Below are 16,669 nucleotides of genomic sequence, written 5' to 3' on the forward strand. Positions count from 1 at the left end.
AGAGAGAGAGAGAGAGAGAGAGAGAGACAGAGAGAGAGAGAGAGAAGGCTTTTGACTCCCGTAATGCGTTACATCTTAGAATCAAACGGGGACAGGTTTGCAGGGCCAGTCTGAGTTGGAGTGCACTTGATGGCAGTGGGTTGCTATGAGTTGGAATACACTTACTGGTTTGGTTGTGGTGATTATTAAATTAATTGTAACACATGCTAAATTAATATCAGTACACTGCTTTGGATGCATACTCATTGAGAACCTCCGAACAGAAGACGCACTGGTGTGGATTGTGTACTTACAGGTTTTCATGACAGAGCATGCAGGGATTGCTGTATGTCTGGCCATCGTCACCACAGACAGGCTGTAAATTCTTTGGACAAAGGTAACCCATCTTAGGAAAAACTCGGTAGTGTTTGCACATATCAGAATCCTGAACAAGTAAAAAAGAAAAAAGCAAACAAACAGCAGATTTACTCAATGACCCTCAAGGCCAAAGATTAACTTGAGATGAAACACTGGTGGTTTCTACCATCATATGTTAGTAAATGTTCATTAAAGCACTATTCAAAAGAGTGAAAGAGTGGAAACAACCCAAATGTCCGTCACCTGATGAAAGGCTTTTAACATTTAAGTAGGTGCATAAAACAGCTTATCTCTAATCCTTACAAAAGAAACAAGGAGCTGTGGTGGCAGGTGGCTACATATGAACTGCTAACCACAAGGTAAGCAGTTTGAAACCCTCACCTGTTCATCAGAAGAAAGATGAGATTTTCTACTCCCATAAAGAGTTACAGTCTTAGAAACCCACAGGGGCAATTCTGTAGGTTCACTTTGAGTCAGAATGGTCCCAAAGGGTTTCCAAGGCCATATTTTTAATGGAAATTGATGGTCACATCTTTCTCCTGTGGAGTGAATGGTAGGCTGAAAGGTCTGACTTTTCTTAAAGACCCCGTGGAATACATAAAGAAAATATAAATTTTAAATATAGTACAATTTACACACTTAATTAGAAATTTTAACATAGCTATTTTCGTAATTGATAGAATAGGCAAATAAATCTAGATATTGAATACTTTGTAAACAGCCTACTTTACATAATATTTAAAGAACTCTGCAAACAACAACTGAAAATCATTCTTTCTTTTTACTGATGCCCAATCAGACTGCATTTTGTAGAAAAAAGTTATAATTTCTTTGAATTGCTGGTTGGTGGAATTTTACAAGTAATAGTCTCAGGTTTGGGGGGAAATGACTTGTTGGGGAGAAAGAATGTATAGTGAAGATGGAAGTATGAGAAGTATTTCTGGTCTCCTGAAGTTATAAAACCAAGGTATCTAATTAACTAAGCTAACTAACTTAGCTACTTATTTGACCACTCATCTCACACAATTATTTTCAACTTCACAATATACTAAGTGGACTTAGAAAAGGACTCCCTGTCTCAAAGAGCAGAGATTAAAGCACTGATAGCTGCACTGAAATTATGTCTGCACTCCCCGGCCTTCTCTGTGGAATTGGAATTTGTGGAGCAAGTTGCAACTGGCCTACCACCAAAACAAAACAAAACAACGCAGCACGTTGATAGGTAGCTTTAGAAACATTGTCATTCTTACTAGAGAAGGGTAGGAGGAATCTGGACTCTCTTCTGCAGCCTCAGTGGGAGTTGGCATTTCTGAAGTTCTGACCTTTTCCAAAGCTTCTCTTTTACTAGAGAAGGAAGCAAAACAACAACAAAAATGACTTGGTATTCACAAGAACAAGCTCCTTATATCTGTTTGAAGTTAAGCAATATTAATAAACATAACAAAAAACATAAAACATTCTACCAGAGAGTGACCAGAACCCCAAAGCAACAAAGCTTAGACAACTAGGAGTTGATTTAGATACTTCATCACTTAATGATTTTAGCCTTAATACATCTAACCTTCTCGAGGCTGGATCTCCTAGCCTGCCAGAGGCTAACATTAATTCTTGTCTCAAAGAGCATGCTGTGAAGCGATGAGCCATAGATTGTCATTGCTGTGTTCACTGGTCCTGTGTTTGTGACCACCATTACCAGCACTATCACCATCATGTTCATTGGCAATCATTCTATCATTTCTGTTTGTTCTCAGATATCTTTGTCAAAATAACCTGTAGATGATTTTTTAAAATAGATTCTATAGGCACAGAGGTTCTGATTCAATGTGTTTAGGAATACAAAATTCTCTAATTTTTGTTGTTTTCTTGAGTCTGATGGCTTAATGTAATTGCAGAACAAAGAGCCAGGATAATTTTCTGTAACTGTGATCCTAAGAGTTGAAGGGTATTTGCTGTTACTGTTTGAAGTGACTCAACTAGTAAGTGTCATCGTTAGAACTTAGATCAGGTTTCTGCTTCCAAGTCCAAGAGTACGTTCTACAATCCCGAGGTCTCAACTTTAGCTTCTTGACTCTCAAGACAAAAGTCAAGGTTGCTGTGGATTCACGAGTCCACCCACTTGTTCTATCAGCAGTTTCTACAAATGCAGTCTTCCAGTTAGCTGAAAAGATGAGACCTCTTACTCACAAGATATCGCTGCACATGAAGCACTTGTTTTTATATAACTTTCCATCAGCATCACGCACAGGGTCATTCTCTCGGGTGCAGATGAGCTGGTCATTTCTAGAATATTCCCGGAAGCTGCTGCAGTCATCCTGAACAATGGGGAAGGAAATGTTAACATGTCTTTTGGCCTTTAGGACATGGAGTTTTTCTCAAACTTAATTTTAAGAACTCTCTTTTTGAGACTCAGACTCACCGCACTCCTGGCAAGGGAGGCCAAGGGACGTCTAGACTCTGCAGGCTTTCTATCCGGCACTTCATTTGCATCTTCCAGGCACTGATCCTGGAAATGCAAGGAAAACCCAAAATAGCACTTGATAGAACTCCTTGTCTCCTCCCTCATTTGACCTTTCTTTGCCCCCATTTCCCACAAGAGGTGTGTGCTCTTGACTGAGGAACAATCTCACAGAAAGCACCATTAAAGGACTGAAGATTTCAGTCAGAAGCAAAGAGAAAAGGCAGGATCACGCATTTAGACTATTAATTCATTGATGTTGAAAAACTAATCTGGAGAAAACAGAAATTACTGAGGAAAGAATTTTAAAGGGAAGGCTTGATATTACTCAAGTCATTAAAATTATTACCAACAAGTTACCTGAAGCCTCACTTCATATTTAGTCTTGGAGGCAAATATATTGCTGAGGTGGTGAAGAACTCTTCCCACTATTTTTCAATCTACTTTTTTTTCCAAAGAGAAGAGACTAAAGCAATAAGTGAGACATACTCTTGGAAAATTTCAATGAAAATCTAGCAAAGCATCACACCTCCAAGTCAGAAATAAGTAAATAATCTTTGAAGTAAATAGGTTAGCACCTTCAGCATTCAAAAAAAGGACAAGTGTTAAGGACAAAAAGTAAGTTACTTTGTTATATATTAAGAAATAACCTTTGAGTCATTGGACGGTTTGGCACGTGATTTTTCTTCATCATTCTTTTTTCTTTCGCTAGCTTCTCTTTCACTGCAGAAAAAAGCAGGGGTATTTTCTCTGGTTATTTTAAATCTTACTTAAATAAGCATGGTTCCAATTTTAAACATTATTTAAGCACTCTTTTGTGTCAAAAATCTAAAAAAAAAATGTTTGCTGAAATTTTCATATATACACCCAAATCATGAACCTTTAAGAATTCAAATAGTAACTATGATCCAGAATGATATAATCCTATGGCTGCAACAATGGGCTCACGAACAGGGACAACCACCGTGAGGATGGCGCAGGACCCAGCATTGTTTCATTCTGTGCTGCACAGGGTCTCTATCGGCAGAACTGGCTCAATAGCACCTACCAACAACATCTATAATGCCCACGACCATTTTAGCAATGTTTTGAACTGTGGTAGCTTGCGTATTGCTATGATACTGGAAGTTATGTCAACAGTACTTAAATATTAGTAGGGTGAACTCATGGTGAACAGATTTCAATAATGGATCCAGACTAAGCCAGACTAGGAGGGAAAATTTGGCAATGCATTTACAAAACTGAAAACTCCATGGATCAGAACAGAATCTTGTGTCCAGTGAGGACACAAACATGACAGTGATTGTGAAGATGACACAAGATCAAGCAGTAGCTCTGTCTCTTGTAACGTGGTTGCCGTGAGTTCAAGGCAATTTGATAGCAGCTGGCCGTAACCACAGATACAATATCATTGTAGGGAATTGAGGCGCTGCAACATGAACTGAATTTCATTCAATTAAATTGACAAGTCGGTGACTTAAATTCAATGATTTTGCTATTATATACTAACTCTTTTGTGTCTCATTGGGTCCAGGTATGGCACTAATTCTAAAAATGAAAATGTTTTGTGAAAGTGCTTTGGAGCCACATTGTCCTCTGTAAAAGTAAGGAGTGGTTTCTTACATTGTTAAGATGTAATACCAAGTGAAAAAGAGGAAGCCCCTCAACGTGATGGGATGACACAGTAGCTGCAACAATGGGCTCAGGTATAGAAGATCACGAGGACAGAACAGGCCTGGGCAGTGTTTTGTTCTGTTGTGAACAGTTGCTATGGGTTGGAACCAACTTGGTGGCAATTAACAATAACAAAACCAAGTAGCTTAGGTTTTAAATTTAGAGGAAACATTTTCTAACAACTTGGCACATTATATGTAATTGAGAAATAAATTTCTACACGTACAAGATGCTCTGACACATAGCACATTTGTTGACGTGCATCTTGCCATTTGGACCTCGAACAGGGTCGTTTTCTCTGGTGCAGATAAGCTTGCCTTCTCTCACCTGGCTCCGGAATTCATAACACTGATCCTGCCAAGATGAGCAAAAACAGGTTATTATCATAGTTGGCACCTTTAAAATATGGTAGGTTAATATGAGAGAACATATGAAAGAAAAAAGATCTAGCGAAAATAAAATCCGAGGGCTCACATCGTTGAACGGGAAGGAGTTCATTCAAATCACAGGAGCCTTAGTAGCATAGTGGATTTCTCTTTGGACCATTAACTACCGCAAGCTCGGCAGTTCGAACCCATCAGCTGATACACATGAGAAAGATAAGGCTTTCTGCACGCAGAAACATTCCGTTTGGGAATCCCACAAAGGTAGTTCTGCTCGGTCCTGTAGGGTCACCGAAGGTAGGAAGCAACCTAATGGCACTGCATTTTGTTTTGTTTGGTGCCATATAAATTTACTTAAGAAGTTTGAATGCCCTCAGCAGAATCCATCTAAATAAGTGTGTACTCCAATGGAACTTCACTAGCAGTTAAGGCAAATGATTCTATTTTTAGATAGTTTCCTATTGGACAATTGTGTTCAAAGGGAAAGACTCTCTTCTGGCAAAACATAGCAACATGTAAACTTAACCTTTGCTCCTGAATAAATATTTTTATTATAAAGTATATTATATGCCAAACACTTGTATTGTGTGCTCTATGCAATGCCTATTTATTTCTAGGAAAACCTCATAAGATTGCCACACATTATCCCTCTTTCATAGATGAGAAATCTGAGTCTCAGAGACAATCAGTAGTTAAGTCAATGTTGTAGTCATTACTTAAGCCACACTGCTCCGCCCCACCCCGCAATGGTTGTTATATAACAGAGAAGAAACTTCTTGTCCGTTTTCAAGAAGACAGAGTTGGTTGTTTTATTGACTGAAGAATTGTGTTGCTTTTAAATGACCTCCAGTCAGTTTGGACTCATGTGGCTCTGCGTGCTGCCCGGTCCATAATTGCTGCTGTGTTGAGCCCATTGTCCCAGCCAGTGTCGTCCGTCTTTCCTTTGCCGTTTTACCTCGCCCAGCATGCGGTCCTTCTCCAGGTATTGGTCTCTCCTGATACTTTGTCCAAAGCACATGAGGCTAGATTTCTCCATCCTACCTACAATGGAGCATTCCAGCTGTCCTTTCTCTGTGTTCTTCTGACAGCCCAGGCTTTCTGCATCCTCTGCCAGCACTATCACTCAAATGCGTTGATTTGTCTTCAGGCTTCCTTATTCAATATCCAATATTCAAATGCGTATGTTTGATTGGAAATACCCTGACTTGGGTCAGGCACACACTCGTTGTCAAAGTAACCGCCATGCTTTTCACCTCCCTAAGGAGGTCTTGTGCCGCAGATTTAGCCAGTGCCATAATGTGTCTTTTGATCTCTTGACTGGCACCTGCCACAAACATGGCTTGTGGATCCAAGCAAGACAACATCCTTGATGACTGCAAACTTGCTGCCATTTATCATGATGGTACCTATTGGTCCAGTTGTGAGGCTTTGGGTCTTCTTTACATTGAGTTGTAATCCATACTGAAAGCTGCAATTCTTGATCTTCATCACCAACTGCTCTAAGTCCTCCTCACTTTCAACAAGCAGTTGTGTCATTTGCATAGCACAGGTTTTTATTAACCCTTCCTCTAATCTGAATTCTTCATCTAGTCCAACTTCTTGTCTTAACTGTTGAGCATACAGAGTGACTCGCTATGGTGAAATATACAACACTAACACGCACCTTTCATGATGTTAAGCCTTCGTTCTGCTTAAATGACTCTTTCTTGGTATGTGTACAGGTTCCACATAAGCACAATGAGTGGTTCTTTCTTCTCAATATTATTTATAGTTTTTATGATCCATACCGTCAAATGTCTTTACAAGCCAATAAAACAAAAATAAGCATCTTTATGGTATTCTCTCCTTTCATCCAAAATCTTTCTGATGTCAACAATGATAACCTTCATTTCACATCCTGTTCTGAATCTGGCTTGAGTTCCTGGCAGCTCCCTCTCAATGTAATGCTGTAAATGTTGCTGAATGATCATCAGTAAAATTTAACTTACCTGTGATATTAAAGATGTTGTTCGATAATTTCATAATTATATTGGGTCACTTTCCTTTGTAATGGGTACAAATATGGATCCAATCCAATAAGTTGGTAAAGTAGTTGTCTTCCAAATTTCTTGCTATAGATAAGCAAGGGCTTCCAGTACTTTATCAGCTTGGTGAAACAGTTCCATTGGTATTCCATCAATTCCCAGAGCCTTGTTTTTGGTTTATGCCTTCAGTGTGGCTTGGATTTCTCTCTTCAGTATCATTGACTCTTGATTATATACTACCTCTTGAAATGGTTAAATGTTGACTAGTTTTGGTCCAGTGACTGTGTATTCTTCCTTCTTTGTGTGTGTGTGTGTGTTATATGTAGAAGATTTATCAAGAAATGGCTTACACAGTTGTAGAAATAGGTAAGTCTAATCTAGCTCAAATCAGGCTTTTCCTGACACCTGAGGGTGGTGAACAGGAACCCACAGTAGATCGAGGTTCCCTCCACCATGCAATATTTTGTCATATGATCTTTCAGTATTACAAGCAAGGTTTGATTTTTTTTTTAGTTCTTTCAGTTTAAGATATGCTAAACGCATCCTTCCTTTTTGGTTTTCTAACTCTAGATCTTTGCACATTTCATTACAAAATTCCACAAAATCCTACATCCTAGTGTTTGGTGATGCCTTCAGCACAGATTTCACTACAATTGGCTCTTGTTCATATGCTACTTCTTGAAATGTATGAATGTCAACTATCCTTTTCATGGAGTGATTCTGTATATTCCTTCGGTCTTCCGTTGATACTTCCTGCATCATGTGCAATTTTGTTATGTAATCGTTCAATATTCCAACCAGAGACTTGAATTTTTTCCTCAGTTCTTTCAGCTTGATATGTGCTGAGAGTATTCTTCCTTTTTTGCTTCACTAACCCCAGGTCTTTGCGTATTCCATTATAACACTTTACTCTGTCTTCTCTAGCAGCCCATTGAAATTTTCTATTTGAAAATTTGCTTTAGAATATATACTATTTTACTTCATCATCTTTTCCATTTGCTTTAGATACTCTATGATCAAGAACAAGTTTCAGAGTCTTTTCAGAAGAATAAAGACCTTAACAGGAAGCCAAAGGAATTTAGTTCACTGGATTTGACCCCTGTTGGAATCATTTGGAGATTGATGGAACTCTGTCTTCAGCTTCTTTTAAGCCAATGAGCCAAAGTATAAATGTGGCAAGAGAACCTTAGCAAATACCGTGAGTCATCTTAATTGTACTTAGCCTTATTTCTATAAATTTTTTTCATAAACAATCCCAGAACTACTTTCATCTGAAGCATTCTAAATTTTCTTTAGAATTAAATACCTGTTTTTACAATCATCATTTTCTGAAACTACTAGAATTACTATCTTTCAAGGTACCCATGATATTATGTGCATATGAAATATAAGATAGAATAGTTCTGTCTTATTATAATATGTGTCCAAGGGTTCAGTCTCTGGCTCTTCTATTTATTAATTATGTGTAGTTAATGACTCAAGTTTTTCTCTACTGCAAAATTAGAACTTTATTATGGATAGTTTGTGAGGAAAATTAAATTTGGTAATGCATTTGATTGTAAGGCTTATTTTAATTTGCATGTGTATATTTAGTTCTGTTTTTATAAAAAATGGATTTTAATGATATATTACTATTTTTTACTTTTCTGTTTGAAATTCCTAAAATAAATATCATGAAATTGATCTTTGACTAAGAGTTTAAATAAAATTGATGGACAGTAGAGATAACTGGAGTAGTTAAATCATGCCTTTTCTTCAAGCTATTCATTTACCAAATTGTGTACCAGAAATCCTAAGGGTTTTAAAAATAATGATGCTTGCCATTCATGTTGCATTATATTTTATTATATCATCCTAATAAAAAAGTTGCTTTCCTAATATGAAATACTTCCCAAACAAATTCATAGTTTTGCTTTTTAAATTGGAGTCTATAAACAAATTAGGAGAGTTTATATTGTATAAAAGGAGTCCTGGTGAAACTGTGGATTAGGCATTGGGCTGTGAGCCTCAGTGTTGATAGGACAAACCCAACAGTTGCTCCATGGGAGGAAGATGAGACCGTCTTCTCCCATTTGTGGATTTATCGTCAAGGAAACCATACACAGGATTTTTCTGAGTTGGAATAAACTTGATGGCAATGGGATTGATTTGAGGTTTTTGATATTGTACAATGTTTTAAATGTTGGTGCTGCAAAGACCTAGATTGAGCTCTCAATGTTAGTGAAGTACTAAGTCAAGATTTTATCATCTAGAGTGCCAATGATACTTATTTTCTTCTTAGTTATTTTTTAATGTCTGTTTGCTTTGTTATTTTTATTTAAAATTTTCAGAACAAAAATTCATTGGAAACACAGGGAATCCAGGACGGATGATTCCTTCAGAACTAGTCATGAGAGTGGCAAAACTGGGAGTGTGGATGGAAGGTGGGATAGAAAGGGGGAACCGATTACAAGGATCTACATATAACCTCCTCACTGGGGGACGTACAACAGAAAAGTGGGTGAAGGGACACATCAGACAGTGTAAGCTATGACAAAATAATAATAATTTATAAATTATCAAGGGTTCAAGAAGGAGAGGGGAGTAGAGAAGGAAGGGGAAAAATGAGGAGATGATATCAAGGGCTCAAGTAGAAAGCAAATGTTTTGAGAATGATGATGACAACAAATGTGCTTGACACAATGGATGGATGTATGGATTGTGATAAGAGTTGTACGAGCCCCCAATAAAATGATTTTTGAAATTCATTAGAAGCAACAATATATTGGCAATTGTCATTGTTCCAATAAATGTGTCATAATTGTATAACTGATGTGCTTAGAGTATCAAATCCCATGATGTTTGCTCTACAATACTGGTCATGCCTTTCTTGTTTACCATTATATCCACAATGATGGGATTGAATTGGCATTCCATAAATAGGCATTGAAGGACCAAGTAGAAAAACAATCAAACGTATTGAAGGTATCAATTTGTCTAACATATGTTACCGCTTTTTCATCGCTCTTTTCACCAGTGTTACTCTTGTCCTCCTCTTTCTTCTTTTTTTCAGCTGCTTCTCTTTCCCTGAAATAAAAGATTAAAAGACCATTATTAATCAAAGTAACCAAATAGCTTATTAACTACTACAATATCTAAATTTAAAATACCATCATTTTCCTCAAACCAATAACTGATAATTAGTGTATTTTTAAGACTAAAATAGTCCGTTAATGTTGAGGATTTAAATATTATCTCAGGCAAGTTGATTCAGATCTTTATCCGGCCTGTATGACACTAGAAAGCCTAGAGTCTATGAGAATTGAAGTTCTGTCCTGTATTTTCCCTCTTTTGATCAGCATTAGAGCAATGATGATGTAATGGTTACGTGGCTGCTAACCACAGGTCAGAAGTTCTAAACCACCAGAGAGGGCTTTCTACTTCCATAGTTATATTCTTGGCAACTCACGGAGGCAGTTTTATCCTGTCCTATAGGTTGGCCATGAGTTTGGCATTGACTCGATGACAGTGATTTTTGTTGGTTTGGTTTGACCAGGATCAATCTATAGAATTTTTTATCAAAGTGTTCAATAACAGTAACAGTCCTGGTAACTGGGCAAAGGAGGCAGGTGTTCAAGGAGGCAATTGCCTCCACCTTCTATTTCCTTCTCCTCTTCTGACTCTCCATTGCTCCACATGAATACAGACCAATTGTTATACCATAGATGATCAGTTACAACCTTTGAGACTCCAAATACTATGTAATACATTTGGAGGTAGAATAGAAGCATTATTTGTATTATTAGGCTAATTTGTGGGGATGTCCCATGGGTGCATAAAAAGTGCCTTTGAGCACTGTTCTCTTTTTTGACCTATCTTTATTGAATCAAATTGGGAACAGCAGTTCAAAATATTAGATAAGTAATTTATGTTAATAATGCAAACTCTTAGAAAAAGCGAGTGAGGTTGTTTGCATTATTCAGAAACATAGTCAACGTTACTGAATTAGACATGTGGAAATTATTGAATGGGTGTATGCACTATGTGTATATTGCAACAACAAAATAAAATAAATTGTATTTTTTAAATCTTTCACAAAATACTCACAGTGGTTCTTTACACATTGCACATTCATTGCCATGTGTCTTGCCATCTGGACCCCGAACAGGGTCACTCTCCCGAGTACAGATTAGCTTTCCATTTTTCATTTGACCTCTATATTCATCACACATACCCTAAAAAGGAGAGAATTTATTGTAAATGCCATGTTCACATAGTATTTTATTGGGTTTGAGAATTAGAATATTTTGATTGGAGAATTAGAAAAGTTAGTAGTCCCTTAAGCTTGTTATAGACATAATAATGGCCCAATGAAGATGTCCATGTTCCACTTCTGAACCTTATGAATATGGTACCTTACATGACAAGGAGGAACTAAAGTTGAAGCGGTGAGTATGCTTGCTAATCGCTTGATCTTGAGATGTGATTATTCCGCAGTATGCGAATGAGCCCAATGGAAGCATGAGTGTCTGTAAGTGAAAACTCAACTCAAACCCACTGCCATCGAGTTGGTGCTGAGGCATAGCTCCCCTACAGGACAGGGTAGAACTGCCCCTGTGGGTTTTTGAGACCGTATCCCTTTATGGGAGTAGAAAGGCCTCTTTCTTTCTGTGGGCTTGCTGGTGGTTTTGAACTGATGACTTTGCAGATCTCAGGCTAATATTTAAACACTCTGCCACCAGGCAAAATTCAGAAAGATATGGAATGATAAATACTCGGGTCATTTATGGTGTGAAATATGGAAGGAGCAGGAGCCAAAGCATGTAGACAACATCTAGAATCTAGAAAGGGAAGAAAATATGTTCTTCCTTATAAACAAAGAAATGAACCCCTACTGAATCTGTGATTTAATTCAGTGTGATCTAAAATGTCAGCCTCCTCAGATTAGCAAACCTGACTGTGTGTGCTCAAAGTCACCAGCTTTCCAGCGATTTGTTACAACAGCATAAAGTGTACAGCAGCATTTAACTGCCTATGAAAATACCACCTATTAATTCACCTGGCTTTTGAGAGTTAAATAAAGAACTATTTATAAAAGTGCTTCCTAAGTGTTAGACTAAAGCATTGCCATTTGCTATAAGATTTTCACACTGACTGAGCTACTGAAAGCTATTGTTGTCTAATCAATTCTTCCTCCATGGATTTGAGTAGAATTGTTCCTCAGAGTTTTCCAAGGTTATCACACCATAGAAACAATCACCAGGCCTTTCTTCTGTGGCACAGAGGGGTGGATCAACCTAAAACCTTTCGGTGTATAGTCAAGTATGACCATTCTTGCTAACCAGTGATTTTAATCATGACTTCTCATCATCTAAGGGTAAGATCTTAACTGGCCACAATGACATTTTCTTTCCATATTTTTGATGGCCAAGCATAGATTACAGAAATACTACTCTTGACAAAACAAGCAAATCGCTTACCTTTTTGGATGCTGATTCAGTTCCATTTGATCTAAAGCCAGAATTTTTATTTTTTTCATCTGCTTCTCTTTCACTAGAAAAGAGTCGAGACAACGTGTTAATATGTACTCAGAGTTGGAAAGAGTAATAGAGTTTATGTGTTCTAAACCATCTCCTACAAAAGAGCTTCTCTGTACCTCCCAGGGATGAGTAGTCAGCTCAGTAATTAAGACCCTTATGTAAGAAACTGCCTCATCACAATGTATACATTCCAGGTAGAGCAATCCCAGTATCACAAACTCCCCACTTTATACCAGCCTCATTCAAATGCCCAGCCTTCCCTTGAACATCATCCCTTTCAGTTGTCTTACATTGTCATATGGTTTTTAATACTGCCTTATCCAGCGCTGGTGGTGTGATGGCTACATGCCAACTATGATGAGGTCAGCGGTTCGAAACCACCAGCCCCTCTGTGAGAAAGATGAGGCTTTCTACCCCTATAAAGAGTTACAGTCGCCGAAGCCCACAGGGTCAGTTCCATCCTGCCCTGTAGCGTCTTTCTGAGTCAGCATTGACTCGATGATAGAGGGCTTTTTTGTTTTGAAATCTTTTTATTAGATATCTGTTTATCTGTCTTTTACCTGTGTTCTATTACATTATATCATAGTTTCAACATGGGAGGAATATTGTCTAACTCGTTTTGCATTTCAGTGCCTCAGAGAGTGTGTTTTCACATAATAAAGCAGTCAATAACTACTGATTATTGATCATTTTCAAAATGGTTTGACATTCATTTATAGTTTAGAAAAATACTCTAGATATCTTGTAACATATACAAAAAATTTAACATGAGAAAAAGTTTGCCTTAATATTTTTCTGTATCAGAGAATCATGTTATTATGCCACAAAATGTAATACTACTAATGTTTAAAACAGAAAAAATAACAGGTATGGAGTTATACCTAAATTATTTTCTTCATAATATTATTTGTGCAAATGTTGTATTGTTGTTAAAGCACCATAAAGCTAATCTTCTAGTAGTAATATTAATGACAATGTCAAATATGACTGAATGAACCAAATAGAACCAGAATGAACCTTAGAAAGACGAAGGGAGAGCTCCATCTCAAGTATTTTGGACATGCTATCAGAAGAGATCTGGAGGACATCAGACTTGGTGTCAAAGAAGGTCAGCAAAAAAGAGCAAGACGCTCGACAAGATGGATGGACATGGTGAACGCAACAAAGGGCTCCAACAAACAATGTGAGGCTGACACAGGACTGGGAAATGTTTCGGTCTGTGGTTGCTATGCATCAGAACCAGCTCAGTGGCACCCAACAATAACAGCAACAGTAACTATTTTACTGAATATAATGATAGCGAGGGACACCTTCTAGTCTCTATGTACCTAATTTGTGTAAGACATGGTGCTAACAGTTTTACATAGTTCATCTCATTTCTCGCTCAAACAAAACGCCACATGGCTATGTTCACTGAAATCAACCGTCTAACTGGCAGCGTGTTGAAGTCTAAGGAAGAAAAATGACTTGCCCAAGAACATGGAACTATAGATATCTGATGCCCAAACTCTAGCATTGCTCCACTCTGACATCTTGCTTCTCTTGAAGGAACTTTTAGATGTAAATACTAGACCAATGACTGGATTTCATTTTCAACTCTGAAGTCTACACCCCATGTGATCTTTAGACTACCAAGTATTCTAATCCCCAGGGTTTTTTCCACCTGTACATTGCATCATTTAGATTCTATTTATACACAAAACTTTACTGTGATTATCTATAGTTTTTCCTTCCTTCTTGCTTGCTTCTTTCCTTCCCTCTTCCTTACCTACATCTTCCCATCTCCTCTCTCTCTGTCTTTTGCCTCTTCTGCTTTCTTAATGGGAGGGAGGGTAGTAAAGAACAGGTACTGGGAGAAGAGTATTAAGAACATGTCTAGTTGATGCCATTGTACTGGAGGTGTTGAGTTTTTGAATTACCAGTATCCTTCAAGGTCACTTAGGAAACTTCATCAATTTACAAATGAGACTAAGACATTATGCTGCTCAAGGTAAATAAATCAGAAGTAGTTGAACTGTATCAGAAACCTTTCTGATTCCATGCCACTTATCAAGGGAAAATAAAGAGAAGAAATAGGCCCTAGAATATGCAACATATGTGTTCATATGATGGGTATTTTGAAAGTTTGTGGGAAAGTTACATTATCATGTAATGCCATCTGTCCATGAACCTTTTCAAGTCCCTTGAACATATCACATACACACACACACACACACACACACACACACAAAATAACAGCTCTTTACAATTTTGTTGGTCAACAATTCAAAAGGTATTCTAAGGAACAATTATCTACGATAATGGTAGTTTGAGGTCAGTTATGATGGAAAATAGGATAGAATCAGTCACTTGATCAGTTGTTATTGACAGAGTTCCTTACTCCCTAGGTGATAGAAGAGAAAGAGACAAAATTTAGGAATTAACCAAAAAACTTTATAGAAGGCGTCATAAAAAATGAGAATTAGCCTTTAATAAGTATGTGATTATCTTTAAAACATGGTGGCTGACTTCAGTACTTACATGATCTCTTTGCACATGGTACACTTATTGTTGTATGATTTCCCGTCAGCTCCTCGCACAGGGTCACTCTCCCGAGTACAGCTGAGTTTTCCATTCTTTGCAATTTCCCGAAACTCAGCACATTGATCCTGAAATGGGAGAAGCGAGAACGTCTCCTGGATTACTTAGCTTACTGAAGTCTAAAGCTTGTTCAATTTAAGTGAAAATCAAGGAATATAACTTAAAAAGTTACACCCGTGAAAATAATATTAGAAAGAATCATTCCTATTCTAATAAAGTCAGTTGCATTGACTACTAATCAAGCTTTTAAGTTTCTACACAGGGATATTATAAATTTGGCTGGGATGTAATAGTGTAAAATAAGGATCAGCAAACTATGCCAAATATACCCATAGACCAAATTGGGCCCGCTGTCTCTTATAAATATGTATGTCATTTTATAGGAACACAAACTCACCTGTTCGCTCACTGCGTCTATGGCTGCTTTCACACAGCAAGGGCAGCATTGCATACTTACAACAGAGACTTGATGAGCCTAAAGCCTAACGTATTTACTACCTGACCAGTTGGAGAAAAATTTTCCTGATATATTGTGTAGCTAAAAAGAGGAGATTTCGGGGAGAAGTATGAAATTATAAAAAGGAGGTATGAAGGATGATAGACAATCTGTTTTAACAGTTTGAATGGCATATAATTCACATACCATACAATTAAATGATTTAAAAACATTAAAAAAATTGAGCAAGTACCACCACAATATTTAAAACATTTTCTTCATTCTTGTATTCATTATGATTGACTTACCATTACTCCCAACCTCACTTTCCATAACCCTAAGGAACTATTATTCTAGTAACTGACTATAACTTACCTATCCTAGATATCATATTAGTAAAATCATACCACCACCACCCTCTAACAGGGTCAGTAAAATAGAGCACACACACACACACACACACACACAAGCACAATCCAAGAGAAAGCAGAAGATAACAGAGAATAGAACACACTATGGAACCCTAAAATCCATTTGCATGATCCCCACATGGATTAGGCCTCTGGTGAATCTTCTCTGAATCTAGTCTAGGGATGTGAATAGCCTTACTATGAGATAGAGAGCATTATAAAATCAATTAAGGAAGATGTTTCAATTTTAATGTTTTCTGCTTTCTTTTTCATTGGAGTTTTTCTCTGTTTTGTATAGTCATTGTTGGGTGTGTGTGATTGATTGCTTCCTGCTGTGCTTTGTATGTTTTGGTATATAACATTTAGGGTAGGTAGATCTATAGAGACAATAACAGATTAATAATTACCTAGGAGCATTACAGTGTAGGATTGGGGGAGGGCAATGGAGAGCTAACAACAATGAGTATGAGAAGAAAATGTTCTGAAGTTGATTGTGTTGATGACCGTACAGCTCTTCTTAATATGATCAAATGATTAAATTGTGCAATATTTGAAGTATATGCCATTAAGTTTATATTTTTTTCAAAGAGGGAATAATCGAAGGAAAAATAGGTCTAAAGGGAAAACAAGTGATAAAATGTTGAATTTTCACCTCGCTATGTTTGGAGTTATCTATTTCCCAATGCTGCCTGAGGGTTGACTACACACATTCCAATCAGTGATCTGAGGGAGTTCAATGGAGGCTTAGTCTGCATGGGGACTCTTCAAATGGAATTGGGGCTTCACTGTCATCCATAGACTTCTGCCAACTGGGTGCTCAGAAGTTGAACT

General features: G+C 37.5%; 1 protein-coding gene across 2 annotated transcripts in view; it reads right to left on the reverse strand.

Moving 5' to 3' along the window:
- Positions 1 to 16,669, reverse strand: part of SPINK5 (serine peptidase inhibitor Kazal type 5) — a 79,938-nt gene that overhangs the window by 9,951 nt on the left and 53,318 nt on the right. For both annotated transcript variants that reach the window (XM_045284745.1, XM_045284744.1), the window contains exons 24-33: positions 14,933 to 15,060; positions 12,353 to 12,425; positions 10,980 to 11,107; positions 9,884 to 9,959; positions 4,713 to 4,840; positions 3,463 to 3,535; positions 2,774 to 2,860; positions 2,542 to 2,669; positions 1,608 to 1,701; positions 294 to 424 (exon numbers count right to left, since the gene is read on the reverse strand). In XM_045284745.1, coding sequence (XP_045140680.1) covers positions 294 to 424; positions 1,608 to 1,701; positions 2,542 to 2,669; positions 2,774 to 2,860; positions 3,463 to 3,535; positions 4,713 to 4,840; positions 9,884 to 9,959; positions 10,980 to 11,107; positions 12,353 to 12,425; positions 14,933 to 15,060 — 1,046 coding nt within the window. The remainder of the gene's footprint in view (positions 1 to 293; positions 425 to 1,607; positions 1,702 to 2,541; positions 2,670 to 2,773; positions 2,861 to 3,462; positions 3,536 to 4,712; positions 4,841 to 9,883; positions 9,960 to 10,979; positions 11,108 to 12,352; positions 12,426 to 14,932; positions 15,061 to 16,669) is intronic.

Source organism: Echinops telfairi, unplaced genomic scaffold (assembly GCF_000313985.2).
Source record: "Echinops telfairi isolate 266 unplaced genomic scaffold, ASM31398v2 ScPeMD7_7469;HRSCAF=8507_0, whole genome shotgun sequence".
Classification (NCBI taxonomy): Eukaryota; Metazoa; Chordata; class Mammalia; order Afrosoricida; family Tenrecidae; genus Echinops; species Echinops telfairi.